The sequence below is a fragment of the Rosa rugosa genome, chromosome 5 (assembly GCF_958449725.1).
Source record: "Rosa rugosa chromosome 5, drRosRugo1.1, whole genome shotgun sequence".
NCBI lineage: Eukaryota > Viridiplantae > Streptophyta > Magnoliopsida > Rosales > Rosaceae > Rosa > Rosa rugosa.
Window position 1 is genome coordinate 39,717,215 of NC_084824.1, and position 19,122 is coordinate 39,736,336.

At 40.9% G+C, this 19,122-nt stretch overlaps 2 protein-coding genes across 2 annotated transcripts; both read left to right on the forward strand.

The window, feature by feature from the left end:
- The first annotated feature begins 12,413 nt into the window (after window positions 1–12,413).
- On the forward strand, window positions 12,414–13,334 carry LOC133711646 (uncharacterized). The gene has a single exon (XM_062137752.1). The coding sequence runs from the start codon at window positions 12,414–12,416 to the stop codon at window positions 13,332–13,334; it is 921 nt and encodes a 306-aa protein (XP_061993736.1).
- On the forward strand, window positions 13,249–17,475 carry LOC133712644 (uncharacterized). Its single transcript, XM_062138754.1, has 13 exons — window positions 13,249–13,774; window positions 13,882–14,094; window positions 14,187–14,279; window positions 14,376–14,489; window positions 14,592–15,179; window positions 15,324–15,599; window positions 15,745–16,034; window positions 16,119–16,292; window positions 16,386–16,493; window positions 16,586–16,655; window positions 16,822–16,920; window positions 17,177–17,338; window positions 17,394–17,475. Exons 1-12 carry the CDS (start codon window positions 13,334–13,336, stop codon window positions 17,267–17,269), a joined length of 2,559 nt encoding a protein of 852 aa, XP_061994738.1. The 5' UTR covers window positions 13,249–13,333; the 3' UTR covers window positions 17,270–17,338; window positions 17,394–17,475.
- The last annotated feature ends 1,647 nt before the right edge of the window (window positions 17,476–19,122 follow it).

Here is a 19,122-nt window from a genome sequence, read left to right on the forward strand (position 1 = left end):
TCCGAGTTCGAAAGATGCAGAAGCTAGGGTTTCCGAGCATGAGGAGCTTGGATCAGTTCAAGTCCCTCTCCAAATCGGTCTCAGGAGGACCTCCGAAGACCTTCGCCTACTCTTCCCGTCTGCAGGAGTCGACCTCGTCGGGAAGCTTTGCAAACTTGAAGCTCACCGCAGGTTCGGATTGATCGGAATTTCTATGTTTTCTAGTTGATTTCATCGGTGATTTTGAATTTCTGTGACAATTTCTTGTTCGTTCTCTGCGTTTGCAGAGAAATTAGTGAAAGAGCAAGCTTCTGTGAAAACAGATCTGTAAATGGCGGTACTCTCTCTCTATATCTGTATCTATATTTCTATGTGTCTCTTCTGTACGGTGTGCCTATGAGTGAGCGAGTGTGATTTGCACGCTGTGGAGTAGAAGGAAGATGAGAAGTTGTGGAAGGGATTAGAGTCTAAGTTTTCTTCAACGAAAACGTTTGTGACCATTTCTTTACTTCTATTTATTGAAATGCTTGTTCTGTAGCATTTGCCATATTCCAGTTTTTGCAACACTTGGAAATTATCCACACCAAGCTTATAGGATCTGTAGTTCTCTTACTTCAAACTGGGAAGTTTTTCAATATACGAACACATGAACACACAAATTAGGCTCTTTAATTTAATATTTACTGCTTCCTTTAGGATCTGCATTTGGTTAGGAAATGTTCAGACAATTTTCCATTAATGTGGAAGAATTTCTATTACTAAATTTCCTTGGAGTGCAGACTCTATGATAATGGGTGCTGGAACGTAAATGGCAATCCCCTTTATGAGGTGGATTCTGGAACTAGGACACTTGCTGGTATAACAATGCAGTAAAAGAAAAGTGTGAGCCAATGTGTGCATCCATGAACTATCTTCCTCATGAAGAAAGCGTAGATGAAATGATGTCTGTATCAGACTGATATCTCTGTAGAATCATGAGGTAATGTGCGATCTTTCCTTTGAAATGAGCTGGGGCTTTAAATTTCATTACCTCGGACTGGTTTTCATTAGATATTGTACGTAGAGCAACTTGTAGACACAAGAAATTTAATGAAAATAAAATTCATTAAATAAATCGGTCAATGTTTGAAATTTTGACTAAACAAGCTTAGTTGACACATGGGTCCTACAAAAGACACACGTAGCTCATATGTCATCAAAATTATGTGAGCTTCAAGGATGACACATGTCAAAACACAAGTGATCCATTGATTGAATGACGTGGAAGCATCTTCAAATTATCGTTGATTGATTGTTGCTCGAGTAAAGCATTTAAAGCGGATTAATCGTATTAAACTGATTGATCTTGACGAAAATCAAGTATTAAATACAAATATCGATCAGATTAAATTATTTAATTCTGATTGAAATCAAGTATTAAATTCAAATATCAATCAGATTAGATTATTTAAATTCTGATTGAAATCGGGCATTAAATCAAATCGAAATTGATTGACATATTCCTTAAATAAAAGATAATTAAATCAATCAATTAAATTAAATCAAATCGAAATTAATTGACATATTCCTTAAATAAAAGATAATTAAATCAATCAATTAAAACTGATTGATTTAATTACACAATTACGGAATGTGATTAATGCTATGTCATCGAGACGCCGATACTATAAATACCCCTTCTCAAATCAAGAGAATGACTTCAGCCAAAATAGAGAAGAAAATACTCTCAGAATCTCTGAAGCCTCCCAAGCACGTGTGAAGAACCCTCAAGCTGCCACATAGCCGGTTCCTCACTAACCTCAAGTCAAAGCGTTCGTCACGTGTCAACTCTCGTGATCATCATACCACTCAAGATCAAGCGTCAAGCCCTTGAGCGAAATTCATCGTCGGAGATTGAATCAGAGCATCTACAGAGATTGTAACCCGCACTTAAATTAATAAAATTATTATTTTTGTACACGTGTCTGTATCTTGTTTGCTTTCAGATTTTCGTGTTTACAAATTGGCACGCCCGGTGGGACGTCTTTGCCTCTCATCTCCTTCTCCGTAAGACGATTCCAAACAAATCCGTTCGAGCAATGGCTTCCAAGAACACTCAAGTCATCTCGAAGAACAAATCCAAGACAACGACCTCGAAATCGAGTAGCAGCTCATCTGGTCACGTCACTCGAAGCATGGCAAAGATTCAGCCTACAACATTTGTGGCTTTGCCATCTAAGCCTCGCCAACCAATCATCACCCTAGAAAGTCTAGGGGCGGGGAAGCATGTCCCTCGAAGTGAAGAGAGACAAGCTCCAAACATAAAACCAAGGGAACGGTCGTTCTCTCCTGCCTCAGATGATCACTCAAGCACCGGATCATACCATGGAAGTCCTAATGCTGAAGAAAATGACACTTCTGGGATGCCGTCAGACAGTGCGTCTCACCTCTCAGCAATGCAAGTCATGATGACTGGGGCAACTACGCTTGAAGAGCAGGTAGCTAATCTGATGGAGGCGGTTCAAAAGCTCACCAATACCGTCGAAGAAAAAGATATGCAGATTGCTCAACTTTGGAGCAGGCTCGAGAAGCAAAATGAAGAGGATTCTGCTAGGATTCCGTTCAAGAATGACAAAGACAAACAGGAAGAAACTTCAAAGACAAATGACAAAGACAGTGAAAGTCCACTTGGTTCTTTGTCCGTCCAGCAGCTGCAGGACATGATCAACAACTCCATTAGAGCCCAATATGGAGGTACCTCTCGTGATTCTCTCACATACTCCAAGCCATACACAAAAAGAGTGGATAGCTTGAGGATGCCATATGGGTACCAACCGCCCAAGTTTCAGCAATTCGAGGGGAAGGGTAATCCAAAACAACACATTGCCCGCTTTGTCGAGACTTGCAACAATGCAGGAACGGAGGGAGATCATCTTGTTAAGCAGTTTGTACGTTCATTAAAAGGTACACTGATCTGGAGCCTGAGTCAATCGACAGTTGGGATCAGATGGAGCGTGAGTTCCTGAATCGTTTCTATAGCACGAGACGTACAGTGAGCATGATGGAACTTACTAGCGCCAAGCAATGGAAGGATGAACGTGCAATTGATTACATCAACAGATGGCGTTCGTTGAGTCTCGATTGCAAAGATCGACTCTCAGAAGTATCTGCGGTGGAAATGTGCATCCAAGGTATGCACTTTGATTTGCTATATATTTTACAGGGAATCAAGCCCCGTACGTTTGAAGAGCTGGCTACGCGAGCACACGACATGGAGTTGAGTATAGCTAGCCATAAAGGGAAGAAGGAGTCAATTGTTGACCAAAGAAAAGACAAGGTCTTCGGAAGCAAGTTTGATAAGACACCGAAGAAGCCTACAAAAGAATCGATGGCCGTTAACATTGCCCCAGTCAAAATCTCTACACGAGATAAGGAGGTTATGAAAGTAGAGCCACCTCGCACCTACGACAGAACAAAGCGTTCGTTGAAGGAATGGCAACAAAAGACATATCCTTTCCCAGATTCTGACGTGGCAGGCATGTTGGAAGATCTACTTGAGAAGAAGGTGATAGAGCTCCCAGAATGTAAGCGGCCCGAGGAAATGCATCGTGTTAAGGATCCGAAATACTGCAGGTACCATCGGCTCGTTAGTCACCCAGTGGAGAAATGCTTTGTTCTGAAAGATTTAATAATGAATCTTGCCAAGCAAGGAAGGATTGAGCTAGATGTCGACGATGTTGCTGAGGTAAACTGCACTACCATCGTGTTTGGTTCATTCGAGCCTGCCCCGTTGCCTTCTCTTCCAATGAAAGCACCATATCAGCTCTCGAGGAAGCCATGCATGAGTTCAAAGTTAGAGAAAGTGAAGCCAATCCAGAAAGCAAGTCTCGCACCTGTTGTTACTCCTAAAGTTGACTCAGTTATCGATGACGAGGGATGGATACTTGTCACTCGAAGGAAGGCACGCAAGAGCCCATCACCAAATTTACCTATCACGCAAGCAAAATGCAAGCAATCACAAGAAAGTCGTCAGCATCTCGAGAAAGGTGGGACGAGATTTGTCAAAGGAAAGGGCAGTCCTTCCTTTCAAAAACCCCATGGTGTGGTTTCACCAACAAGAGTCTTTCCCAAAAGAGGCGACGAACAAGAAAAGGTGAGAGCTGCCCACATGACAACAAGCTATGAAATTACTTCGAAGGATTCTGCCAAGGCTGAGTCAAGCACGGTCAATGCGAGCCAAAAGTCAGAAGAGAACGAGGTGTTGAAGCAGCTAGAAGACCTACCCTTGCACTTTAGCATCTCTGATCTACTACAATTGCCAAAATCGACAAGATGTGCTTTGGTACAGTTGTTGATCGACATAGGCAAGAACTCCGTAGAGATTAACAAGGTGAAACAGAAGGAATGCGTCACGTGTATTGCAGATTGTGACGCCATCCACTTTACGGATGAAGACCTTCAGTTAGGCTCTAAGCCGCACAATAGACCTCTCTTTGTGACGGGGTACATGCGAGATCAAAAGCTAAACCGCATGCTTGTAGACGGAGGGTCCGCTGTAAACATCATGCCTAGGTCGACTATGAAGCAGCTGGGCATTAATGTGGAAGAGTTGTCTCGAAGCCGTCTCATGATTCAAGGCTTCAACCAAGGGGGGCAAAGAGCCATAGGCATGATCAGAGTAGACATGACAATTGGAGAATTGAAGTCGAACACTTTGTTCCACGTGATCGATGCGAAGACCTCCTACAATTTATTGTTAGGACGACCGTGGGTTCATGAAAATGGTGTCGTCCCCTCCACTCTTCATCAATGCTTCAAGTTCTACGATGGCGGAGTAAAAACAGTAGCAGGTGATACTAAACCATTCACGGAAGCTGAATCTTACTTTGCGGATTCCAAGTTTTACATGGATGATGAAACAGTAAGGGAAGTTCTCCCAATTGGGGTACCCTCTACAGGGAAGACTGTAGAAGTGCGTAATAAAGAAGTGGAACCCAGCATGGCAAGAAATTGCAACGAGGAACCACATAAAGTTTCGTTAGAAACTAAAGTGACAGCTGCAAAGAACAAAGTCAATTCCTCTGCTCCAGTCCTTCGTTACGTGCCAAGGTCTAGGCGAAAAGAAGGGGAATCTCCTTTTGTGGAGGCAAATGAGCAAGAACGTCCGCGAAAACTAGATGAGAAGGACGTAGAGTTGCTAAAAGAAACATCAACCATACCGTTGACAAAGTTGAGCAACGCAACACCTACCAAGCAGTCGCTAAAGGGATTTGTCAAACCGATTCAAGGCAAGACAGAACATGGTACCCTTCCTGACAAAAGGACAAAGGAAGGATTTGACCCTAACGCTTACAAGTTGCTGGCAAAGGCTGGATATGACTTCGGATCGTCAAGCAAAGAAGGTGATCAAGTCATCCCTGGTAAGAAGGTGCATGAGCTTAATGAATCTCAAAGGAGGTTGAGAGAGCAAGGATGTGCAGCTGACCCTACTAAAGCAGGTCTTGGTTTTGTACCAGGCAAACCAGTCAAGATATCGGGAAGAAGAAAAGTTGCAAAGGCAAGCACTCAACACATTAGTGTCGAAGTAATAGAAGAAGAGACTCAGGAATCTAAATCTACCTCTCGCGTTTCTGCACTTGATCGTATTCGTCCTAATTCTCAAGCTGCGGTGCCTGAACAAGTTGATGAGTTGGCGCCCCGAGTTTCTGTATTTGATCGTGTTGATACGTCAACAAGCCGAGTCTCAGTTTTCAACCGTATCACCCAAACGACCACTCGAGCTTCCGTGTTCAATAGGTTGTCATCTTCCGATGAAGGAAATAAGAAATCTGAGTCAGTCCCTCGAAAGTCGGCACTTGAGAGGATACAAGCACCCAAAGAGCAACAAAAGCAAAAGAGAAAGATGATCGACGACCAAGGAAACGACAAAGAGATCCGAAGTCTCATCCCATCACGCATGAAGCGACGCTCTGTGTTAGAGGTGAGCTCAAGTGAACAACTCAAAGTGAAGGAGCACACCATCGTACTCACTGGTCAAGTTGGAACGAGTAATGTTGATGGCAATGGCGAGGATGAGATTGTTCAGTTTGCCTATCATATCACAATAGCAGAAGCAGAGGCTTTTGAAGAAGATGACCATGATCATTCCGAGGATGAAGTAGATGAAGCTCCTCCAGAACTTGAAGACGGGGGGCAAGCTACTGTCGATGAGCTTAAAGAGCTCAATTTAGGAACTGAGGAGGATCCAAGACCTGTCTTCGTGAGCGCTTCCTTGAGTCCTGAAGAAGAAAAGGAATACCATGATCTGCTGCTTGAATATAAAGACGTCTTTGCATGGACGTACAAAGAAATGCCTGGCCTTGACCCAAAGGTAGCGGTTCATCGTCTCGCAGTTAAACCTGAGGCTCGACCGATCAAGCAAACCCAACGACGCTTTCGGACAGAACTTCTTCCTCAAATTGAAGCTGAAGTTGATAAGTTGATTGCTGCCGGTTTCATCAGAGAGGTTCAATATCCTAAGTGGATTGCAAACATTGTTCCTGTCAAGAAGAAGAACGGACAACTCCGTGTATGTGTGGACTTTCGCGACTTAAATGACGCGTGTCCAAAAGACGACTTCCCTTTGCCCATCATTGAACTCATGGTGGATGCAACAACAGGGCATGAAGCTTTATCATTCATGGATGGGTCGTCAGGATACAATCAAATAAGGATGGCCTTAGAAGATGAAGAGCTTACTGCATTCCGCACTCCCAAAGGCATTTATTGCTACAAAGTTATGCCATTCGGGTTGAAAAATGCTGGTGCAACATATCAACGTGCCATGCAGAAAATCTTCGGAGACATGCTTCACAGATACGTGGAATGTTATGTCGACGATTTAGTGGTCAAGTCAAAAAGGAGGACAGATCACTTACAAGACCTAAGAAGGGTGTTCGATAGACTCCGCAAGTACCAACTCAAGATGAATCCTCTCAAATGTGCTTTTGGCGTCAGTTCAGGCAAGTTTCTTGGATTCATTGTGAAACATCGTGGCATTGAAGTGGACCAGTCAAAGATTAAGGCCATTCAGGACATGCCTGAGCCAAGAAATCTACGCGAGTTAAAAAGTCTCCAAGGACGACTCGCCTTTATTAGACGATTCATATCGAACCTCGCAGGCCGTTGTCAGCCTTTTAGTCGACTGCTGAAGAAGGATGTGCCTTTCGTATGGGATGAAGCTTGCCATAACGCCTTTGAAAGCATAAAGAAGTACTTGGCAAGCCCTCCAGTGTTAGGTGCACCCATCCTTGGGAAGCCGCTTATCCTCTACATTGCTGCTCAAGAGCGATCACTCGGAGCACTCCTAGCCCAAGAAAATGAAGAAAGGAAGGAGAAAGCGTTGTATTACTTGAGTCGAACTCTCACAGGGCCAGAATTGAACTATCCACCGATAGAGAAAATCTGTCTCGCTCTCGTCTTCGCCATCCAAAAGTTAAGACATTACATGCAAGCGTACACAGTGCATCTAGTGGCACGAGCTGACCCAGTCAAGTTTGTTATGTCGCAACCAGTCTTGACAGGGAGAATGGCAAAATGGGCGCTACTCCTCAATCAGTATGAGATCATCTACATACCGGCCAAAGCGGTTAAAGGACAAGCATTAGCTGATTTCCTAGCAGACCATCCTATCCCCGCGGATTGGGAGATTTCAGATGACTTGCCAGATGAAGAGGTCTTTAACACAGAGGTTTTCCCTGCTTGGCAAATGTTCTTTGATGGGTCTTCTAGGGCAGATGGGGCAGGAGCTGGTGTGGTCTTCATTTCTCCGCAAAAGCAAATATTGCCTTATGCCTTTACTCTTAGTAAACTATGTTCCAATAATGTTGCTGAGTACCAAGCGCTAATTATGGGACTACAAACCGCAGCTGAAATGAAAATCTCAAATCTAGAGGTGTATGGAGATTCGAAGTTAGTAGTTGATCAATTACTAACTATCTATGAAGTGAAGAAAGAGGATTTAGTTCCTTATTTTCAGCTTGCCACGCAACTCTTAAAGGGTTTTGATGCTGTCACACTAATGCATGTGCCAAGAAAAGAAAATCAAGTGGCAGACGCTTTGGCCAACTTAGCAGCGGCTTTGTCATTGTCAGAAGATGAAGTCATACACCTTCCAGTCTGCCAATGGTGGGTCGTACCGACAATCTCTGAGCTTTGGCATGAAGACTCCAATGTTGTCTCTGTTTACTTGATCGATGTTGATGACTGGAGATACCCGTTGATTGATTACCTCAAGCGAAATAAGCTTTCTGATGACCCAAAGCAACGCTCGGACATAAGACGAAGAGTACCACGCTTCTTCTACTACAAGGAGACTCTTTATCGACGATCATTCGATGGATTGCTCCTTAGATGTCTGGGGAAAGAGGAAGCTGCTAAGGCTATGGAGGAAGCTCATTCAGGAGTATGCGGAGCTCACCAGTCAGGTCCTAAGCTCCATTTTCAAGTAAAAAGGATGGGTTACTATTGGCCCACCATGGTTAAAGATTGCATGGAGTATGCACAAAGGTGTCAAGCTTGCCAGTTTCATGCAAACTTCATCCATCAACCACCAGAGCCGTTGCATCCAACAATTGCTTCCTACCCCTTCGATGTGTGGGGACTTGATGCTGTTGGGCCAATAACTCCAAAATCCTCCGCTGGTCACTCATACATTCTAGCAGCTACGGATTCCTTTTCAAAGTGGGCAGAGGCGGTGCCGCTTAGGGAAATAAAGAAAGAAAATGTTGTAGACTTTATCAAAGGGAATATCATTCAACGATATGGTGTTCCGCGCTGCATCATCACAGACAATGCCAAGTACTTTTCCAATAGTGCCATGGAGAAACTCTGTGAGAAATATCACTTCAAGCTGCACTTTTCTTCTATGTACAATGCCCCCGCTAACGGATTGGCTGAGGCATTCAACAAGACATTGTGTAATATTTTGAAGAAGGTTGTCAGCAAAACAAAAAGGGATTGGCATGAAAGAATGGGCGAAGCGCTCTGGGCCTATAGAACGACATATAGAACTCCCACAAAAGCTACACCTTACTCCCTTGTATATGGTGTTGAAGCGGTCTTACCCTTGGAGAAACAAATTCCATCTCTGAGGATTGCTTTGCAAGACGGACTGACTGATGAAGAGAATGCCAAGTTGCGCCTTCAAGAGTTGGAAGCCTTAGATGAAAAGAGACTTGACGCGCAACAACACTTGGAATGCTATCAAGCTCGAATGTCACGAGCTTTCAACAAAGGAGTTCGACCTCGATCCTTTCAAGTTGGTGACCTAGTGCTTGCCGTGCGCAGACCTATCATCATGACACACAAGACTGGTCCAAAGTTTCAGTCAAAGTGGGATGGACCTTATGTAGTCCGCGAAGTCTACACCAATGGAGCCTACAAAATTGTGGCTGAAGATGGCCTGAGAATTGGCCCCATAAATGGAAAGTTCCTGAAGAGGTACTATGCTTGAAGAAAGTAAGAAGACGCTCCTAGCTAGCACGAGCCTAAACTGCACATGGCACAACAAAAAAAAAAAAAAAAGAGTCCGTTGAGTTGAAAACCCGAAAGGGCGGCTCAAGCAAAAAAAGGACCAACAAAAAAAAAATTCACTTCATCCATAAACCCTTGAACTACGTGATGACTTGATTCCTTCATTTGGAGGATACGTAGGCAGCTTGGGAATAACAATCTCAAGTTCAGTCACATAAAATAAAAATAAAGGGTTTGTTTACCATTCATAAAGTAATAAATTGAAAAGTACTTTATTTTCATAATAAGTTATGACTGTCAAAGTTTGACTTATTACAAGTAATAAAGGAAAGTGAAAACAAATCATCATAGACTACAAAGTGGAGAACAGCTCTTCACACCCAAGTCAAACCCTTGAAGCTATTGCGGTGGTTCTCAAAAGTATCTCGCAATGATTTTGTCGTCTCAAGCTCTGCAGTGGTCACCTCGGGGGTCTCTTGGATTTGAGTCTTTTCTTTCTCTAGGTCGACAAGTTTCTTCTCCTGTAGTAGAAGTCTCTCGTCTAGTAAAGTCACTGTTTGCTCCAATTTTTGTTGCTCCTCCTTTAATTTCTCCAAAGATTTGAGTGCAGATTGACGATGATCAGAGTCAGCTTGACGAATTGAAGTGACCTTCGTAATTTCTGACTCTGTGTCAGCCAGACGTTGAATACGTGTGCCTGGAGTAGCCTTGCGTGAACAAGAAAGTCGTGCCAGGTTGTATTGGTCAGCACTATTCAACAATCCTTCAACTTTTCCCCTTACGGATGAAGGATCAATCCCATAATGGCTAAGCTCAGCTATCAACTTGTCAAGTTCCCACTACTAGAATAACTTAATCAGACGACAGCCATCAGACGACACATGAATTTTTTCTGTCGTCTGAGTTAGTCAGACGACAGATTTTTTAAACCTGTCGTCTAACATCTACTCATCCAACACATGAACCTTTGGTATATTTGAGAGATTTCAGACGACACTAACAAGAATACCTGTTGTCTGAAAAACGAAAAAAAAACTCATTTATATTTATTTTTTTCCCACTCAAAATACTAAAGCCTTTGTGAAAACACGTGTTTCCCTCCCTTAGCTAAAATTTTAGGTTACTCTCCCTCCCAAATTGCTCTCGGCCTCCCTCTGACTCAATAAAATTTTAGGTCACTCTCTCCCTGCTCCCAAATTGCTCTCGGCCTCCCTCAATAGCGCTCACCCTCCCGCTGACTTAGTATCGCGCTCAATCCCCCTCACCATCGCTCTCACCCTTAATCCCCCTCACCCTCTCAACCTCATCGACCCTCGCTCTCAACCTCACTCTCACTCTCAGCGGCTCTCCCGATCTTAATCTTTGAGGTTTCCTCTGCTCTCACTCTCAGCGGCTCTCCTGCCTTTGTTTCCTTACTGTTGTTCAGATTGTGATTTTGGACAATCCTGCTTGTGGTTAGAAGTCTGATCGAGGGTTCATCAGCAGAGCAGATCCGTTGCATGGTCGCCAGTTGTAGTCAAACTCGCTCCGTCAAACGTGCTTCAGGACTCACTCTCTCCGATATAGGTATATTCTTTTCTATTTATACAACAAATCTGCCCAGCTTGAAGATGTAGAATATATGTTGTGCCTGTTGAGATCGTTGGATCTAGTGGACGTTTTCGATTTCCATGGCAGATTCAAATTCACCTCCCAACTCGTCTGTTGGTTTACTCAACTTTAATTTATCATTATATAATAGGGCCTCAGAACCATGGAAATTGCTGGGAGTCTTTTATTTCTTGTTTCTTTTTTTGGATTAAATGGGAGTCTTTGATTTCTGTGTTTCACGAAGAATATATATATTAATATATTGGTTGATATATTTCCTTTAAGCTATGAATCTGAACAAAAAGGGGGACGGATTCCCCCATCGTTGATTTCTTAAATCGGGTACGGGATCTCCCAAGTCATGCTGGTTTTCATTGCAAATGGAGAATGTTTAGCGGATCCATGTTTAGCAAGTGTTTCGAAAATTATTCCTTTGCAAACTAATTGCAGACCCACTCAGGCAAGCAATATTCCTAGCTAGTTCTCTTTCTAAAGCTTTTGCAGCTTTTGCTTCCTCTGGTTTGTGTGCTTTGGCATCTAGCATCTATTTTGTTGGGGACCTAGAATTTACACTTGGTCCGTTGGGTGTAGTATGTTAAGGATGATATGTGATGTATTGGTTATAAAGTTTAGTTTGGCCTTTTCTATAGCAAATTGAAACTGGAAGTTTGCTTTTAGACTGGTGTTCATAATGCAGCCAAGTAGTTTTGCAAAATATATATAAACAATGGAAATAAAAATTATTGCTTACCTGTTGTTGTGTCTGTGATTGTGTATATTACGTTTGGCATGAGATTTTAATATTCTCATATCCCACTCATGCTAGAGTTGTTTTTTAATAGTTCATCTATTGCTCTTGATAGGGAAGGTTGGTTGGTATATTCGTATATAAAGATATTAGGGTTGGAGAAGGTCAGCTGGTGTTGCTGGGCTGAATTAAGCTTGCTTTCCTTAAGGTATGTCTCTTTGTTTCTTCTTTGAACATGACCTTATAAATTGGACTCATGCCTTGTAGTTTGCTGGTTGTGTATGTGAGTTATGTGATGTATATATGCCTTGTGGTTTGCTGGTTGTGCTTTTGAGTTATGTGATGTATATATGCCACACATTAATGCTTATTGCTTAGGGATGTTAATTCTATAAATGGTTTACATTTGGACAGTGGGAGAGAATATGTTTTATTCTGCTAATTAATGCAAGTTCTTTATGTTTTTCTGGAATATGAAAACATACTTAGAAGTTGTTACATCTGATTTGAATTGGCTTCCTTCTTTTAAAGTAGCTGCATTGTGTTGATACATAGGAAAATGCTTTTCTAAGTTGTTTGAACTTGAATATGTTTTGTTTTTAGAATGGATAAGTCTTGGATGCATGCTGATAGAAGATCACTCACATATCAGCTAGGTGTTGAGGAATTTCTTAGGTTTGCTGTAGAGAATGCTACTGATGTAAATAATATCAGTTGTCCCTGTGCAAAATGTGGTAGCATAGATGGGATGTTTTCGGCTAGGGTCATAAAAGATCATCTATATTTTAATGGTGTAGATGAGAGTTACAAAGATTGGGTATGGCACGGGGAACCATCTAGGGCAACGGTGAATGCTAATGAAGAGGTATCCGAAGCTACTATAAATATGGTAGAAGATGGAGATGCAGCAGATAATATAGGGTTGGGAGATCAGGGAGAAAAGGGAGCTAGTGAGGATGAGGAGTTTTTTGAAAGTGGTGAGGATGAGCAGTATTCCGTAGAATCGAATGACTTCATGAGATTAGTCGAGGATGGAAATAAACCTTTGTATCCCGGTTGTACCAAGTACACAAAATTAAATGCACTTGTACAAACTTATAACCTTAAAGCAAAACATGGAATGTCCGATGTGTGTTATTCTGACATGTTGATCATGATCGGAATGTTTCTCCCTGAAGGTAATGAGATACCTGGTTCGCATTATGAGGCCAAGAAGTCTTTGGCTACATTAGGAATGGACTATAAAAAGATTCATGCATGTCCTAATGACTGCATTTTATACAGAGGACAATATGCTGATGTTACTAGTTGTCCTACATGTGGGGAGTCAAGGTGGAAATTGGGCAAAGATAACATCGAGAAGCAAGGGGTACCCGGGAAGGTGTTGTGGTATTTTCCCCCAATCCCACGTTTCAAACGCATGTTTCAATCGACAAAAACTTCTAAAAACCTAACTTGGCATGCGAATGAAAGGAGGAAGGATGAGTTTATGCGCCATCCGGCTGATGCCCCCACTTGCAGATAATGGCACCTTCGACTCGAAAAGCTTCCTCTCAAGCACTAGCAATGGCAAAAAGAATGAGGGAAATCCAGCTGAGAAGGACAAGCAAATCTACTAATACTAAGCAATCAAATGGATCATCATCAAGGGGAACAAAGGCTTCAAAAAAAACTGCATCAAAGTTGTCAGTGAAACGACGAAGTAAATCTTCAACAATTGTGAGAAGAGCAGGACTAAGATTGCTTAAACGAGGCTGTGTAACAATGTGTCGCATTGTTAGGCGGAAAATTGTTGGAAAGAGAATGACGGTACAGTTTAACCAGAAAGGGCAACCCATAGGAAAAGCCGGAAAAGAGATGCAGTCATATATTGGAGTTTTAGCTCGCAAGAAGATTCCAATCTCGATACCATCATGGAAAGATGTGTTAATGGAAGACAAAAACAAAATATGGGAAAGCATAAAGGTATAAGATCTGGCATTTCTTTGTTCTTTTGGTTTTTGTTATGTTGAATATCATATATGCATGCTAAAAGGTTCATGTGCTTATATGTTGATTTCTGCTGTATGTAGTTGGCATTTTTGTTGTATCCAGAGCATAAACAGATGGTGTTAACCTCAGCAGGAGCAAAATGGAGAGAATTCAAGAGCCATTTGACCACCCGCTACATTCTCCCATATAGAGATAACCCAGAAGCAATCGACTCTCGTCCGGAAGACTATCTTTTCATTAATCAACTTGACTGGGAGATTTTTGTAAAAGATAGGCTATCTGACAAATTCTTGGTAAGATAACTAATAACTTGTGTCTACATGTTTTGTTTCTTTGCATTGATACTTTGAAGTTAAGCATGCACTGAAATGATTATGTTATGTAGGAACTGCATGAGAAACAAAAAGGAAAAAGGGCTTTAAATAAGTATCCTCATCGGATGTCGCGTAAAGGATATGCTGGATTGGAGGAAGAATTGGTAAGCATTGAACTTTAATTTTCTAGGTTTCAGCACATCTGATTTGTATATGTAAATGTAGATTGGTTTACATATTTAGTTAATTAATTTTTGTAGTCTGCAACAATGGAAGAATCTTCTCTTGATCGTGCAACGATGTGGATCAAAGCACGTCAAGATAAGAATGGTAGTTTTAAATATCCTTCAATAGAGGAGAAGGCACAAAAAATTGTAAGTTTGCACTTTATTTATCGCAGCATTTTTAATGTAACTTTACAACATCACTACCTCTATCTATCTATCGATCCCTCACTCACATATAATATGTTTTAGGCTGATTTGAAGAAAAAAGAGGCTAAGGGAGAGTTAAGCACTTGTGGTGCAGTTGATGTGCTGACTTTGGCATTGGGGAATCCAGAACATGCTGGAAAAATAAGAGGAGTAGGAGCAAATGTGAAGCAAGCTACATACTTTCACCTCCCTAAACGCCGAAAGGAAAGTGTTGAAGCAACTGTGAGGTTGAGCGTTCAAAAGATAATGGAACAAGAGAGGGAGAAAATATTGGCAGAAGAACGGGCTATTTGGGAGGAGAGGCTTAGGAAGATAGAAACAAAGATCAACGGGAAGGATGAAGAAACTGATTCCCCCAAAGTTTCCACTGTTGACAAGCAAGTTGCTTCTGGACAAGGAAGTTGTTCAAATCTGCTAGAGAAGAGTGTCAAGTGTAATGAAAACTTGATTAATATTAATGTCAGAAAATCTTTGAATTTAGAGCATGTGGAGCATGTTCAGCATGTTGAGGGTTATGGGAAAGATGTGAATACTGTTGATGCAGTCAACTTGAAAGCAGAAGAGAAGAATGAGCAAAATGTAGAAGTACCAGTGGTTGAAGATTTGGAGATCCAAAATGGTGAATGTCAGGTAATTCCCACAGTTTCTACATTGAAATGATTATGGTTTTTGAGGTAAATTGTGTGTTTTGTTGGTTATAAACTGAAACATATTATTAAACATTGGAAATCTTTTGGCGTCTCACGTTGACATATATATTCTGCCATTTTTTAGGCACAGCCAATTGGGAAACAGTGTGAATTGGCTTTAGGTTCAATTCATAATGTTGTAGCAGTTGCAACAATTGTAGAAGTCAATGAGGAGTGCAAAAGCCAGCTGATCCATGGTGTTCCGTTGGGTGAGGGGAACATGCGTGTGTCAATTCTACGCTCTGTAGTGGATTCAGCTTTGCTTCCATTCCCAATCAAAGATGAAATCTTGACTGTTCGTGATGCTATTGGGACATATGTAGCTTGGCCTAAAGAGTTGATAATTTTTCCGACAGATAAGGTAACAAATAATAATCCTAATAATGTTTTTTTTTTTTTATAATCCTAATAATGCTTTTAACTTCATTTAAATGTACCTTAACTCTATTAAAGAACATGGTATTAGCAGGCCATTATTTTTACCATTTATTTTATTACATAACTAGATGGCAGCAAAGAGTAAAACAATGAAGAAGAGAAAAATGGCAGAAGAAAATGATGATGATGAGGAGGAGGAAGATCTGGACATTGATAATATGCCACCTACCATCCCTGCAACCCTTAAAATGGTATGCATGTGGGTCAAAGAAACGCTTAAAAATGGGAAGACCATTGTCTGCAGCTTTGATGAGAAGATTTTCGGACATCCGTTCAAAACTTTTGTTACTAAGAAGGATGTTTATAACTTTGCCACTATGAATGAAGTATCGGGTAGCTGCGTATCCATCTATATGAGGTAATCTCCTTATCGCGGATTTAGTTGGAATTTAAGTAGATTGTGAAACTAAATGGTTTAAAATTTGCATTCTTTGATTTGTAGCTACCTGCATGGTGTGTTGAAAAAATCAAAGATGGTTGATATGGTCGGATTTGTTAGCCCCACAGATATTGGCACCATTGGCTGTGGCAGTCCAATCGAGCGTTCCCGTGCAATAGCTGATAGGATGAAAAAAGGAAAGCGTCGCCAGATTTTCTTCTTGCCATATAACTCAAGGTATGTGATATTGATACATTATGCATTCTGACATTGATTTGCTGCCTGCCATCTGATATTGAATGTGAATGTTGTTGTTTTCTGCTTTGCAAGTTGTCATTGGATGCTGACTGTGATAAACGTTGAAGAAGACACTGTCTACTTCATGGATCCATTAAAGAGAAGATTGATTACCGGAGAGTGGAAGAACATTGTGGACAAGTAAGTGGTTGTTTTTTCTGAACAAGTTTTGTATAATGTTTTTAGCTGCATATATTCTGATCTTTAACACAAATTTTCTGTTAATATTAAAGCGGCATCAAAATATATAATGCTCATGTCAAAAGGCAAGGTCGAAAAACAATTACCTGGAAAAACTGTGCGGTACGTTTTATGAAACATTTTTTTTATTAATTTTGAATTGTTCATCTATATATATTGAGGACTATTTCCTCTATTTATACAACTAAAGCAACTATGCAGTTCTTATGTACCGCTTTTACTGTTTTTCCTCATTCATCTCACAGGTTTCCTCTTATACTGTTTTTAGGGTATTCCGGAGCAACATACTGCTAAAGACTGTGGCTATTTCATAATGAGATACATGAAGGACATAGCGGAGGATAAGAACTTAGATTTTTTCAGCAAGGTAACTAAAACTGTGTGTTTAATTATTGCTTAATTAATGCATTAGATTGGACTATTGTCATATGGTATTGTGGATTTTTCACCAACTTAAACTGGTTTGCTGGAATATTGTCATCTGATATTGCTCTCTGAAAATATGCCACATGAAATTGTGGTTGCTGGATAGCTCAAGTGTTTTGGACTACTTTTCCTGTTTTGATAGGTTCATATATTTTGGATAGTTTTCTCAATACTAAGTGCAACCCAATTTATTTCAGTGGGAGAGAAGAGGGAAGGCAACATATACGCAGCAGCATATTGATGCAGTCAGAACAGAGTGGGCAAAATTTGTTGTTAAAACATATATGTAACCAGTATCGCATCTAGCTGGTTAGCACTTGGATTTAGGGACTTATTTTGGTAACCTTGATATATGATACACTTGCTATATAGAGGTTGCTTTTGGTTTGGATTGCTGATAAGATCTGGATATGAATTTGCACTTTTGTAAATTTGTTGGATATGGCAATGTATGAAACAGATGGCAGTAATCTATGACAATGTGGTATTTTGGATATGTTTTGGACATGAAATTTCATATTTGCAATATGAATTGAGCAAAGCCAATTAGGTCAAATTTCTATTATCTGAGATTCACTCAGACAACACATACTTAACGCAGCAAATAAGTCATGTTGTCTGAACATGCATTGAAACAACAGATATAACAAAACCCATGTTGTCTGAACTTCCATTCACACAACAGATACAACAAAATCCATGTTGTCTGAACTTCCATTCACACAACAGATACAACAAAACCCATGTTATCTGAACTTCCATTCACACAACAGATATAACAAAATCAATGTCGTTTGAGATTCATTTCACTCATCAGATATAACAATAAACTGTTGACTGAGATTCATAAAATGCAACTCAAAACAATAAAATATGTCGTCTGAGTATTGAGTTAGATGACATATTCCATTTTCGCACTGTTATGGTTAATGCATCTGGTACAACTGAGAAAAATGAGGCATTGTCGTCTGAGATTCATATCAGACAACAGAGGTATCCCAACAGTGTCGTCTGAGATTCATTTCAGACAACAGAGGTATCCCAACAGTGTCGTCTAAGATTCATTTCAGACAACATCGTTCTTTTAAAAGTGTTGAGCTAATATAATGTTGCTCAACATAAAATAAATGAACTGTTGTCTGAATGTCTAACAGACAATAGTTTATCCAAATTAAAATAGTCTGGTAATTTTCAGACGACAGTTATGAGCTTATATATGTCGTCTGAATGTAACACAGACAATAGTTTTGAACTGTCGTCTGAGCGAAGTCAATCAGACCACAGGCTACTAGACGACAGCACATTTTTTACTCAGACGACAGTTCCTGAACTGTCGTCTGATTAACTTTGTGGTGTAGTGTCCCCCTTGCTGGAAAGAATGGTCTTGGAGGAGTGCTTCATTATCATATCTTCAATTTGTTCACAAACTGCAGTAGCAGCTTGTTGACGAATATCACGAAGTCTTTGGCTGGCATCTATAATAGCAGCTCCACCAAGAGAGGCCTCAGAAAAGGCTATGGTGTTCAGAGGCTTAGGAGGATGCACCATGGTAAGTGGACCTGTACATATATCATTAGTTAAAAAGAAGGGGCTTAAAGTGCAACGAAAATACACAAGAGTTAAGAATTGTACCTGTAGGGTCAATTTGCTGTGAGTCATTCTTTGCATTGGATTTTCCTTTCGTGGGTAAAGTGTAAGCCTCAAGTTCCGCTGCAGAAGGAACACGTATAGGGTCTGAAGAGGCGTCATCGTTCCCCCAAAGTGAATGACCATCAATCTCTGCACCCTGAAAAGATGGGAAAAGAACAATTCAAGTTCCAAAAAAGACCATACAAAAAAAAATCCGACCCAAGTCCAAAAAAAGGGGTTACCTCATTATATGGCAACATCGGTTGTGAAGAAATTGGAACGTCACCAAGAAAGTCAGAATTCAGTGTAAACTCAGCATTGGGATCGCAATAGGTAGGGCCAAGACTGGTGTCAGTTTTCCGACGCTTAAAGTGCACCTCACTATTATTGCTACTACTGCTCCTACTACGCCTTCTTTCTTGGATTGCTGGTCTTTTCAGTTTAAGTTGACGGACCAAAGAGACGTGAGAATCTAAAGAGTCTACATCATCTTCTAGAAAGTCGACCGGGTGAG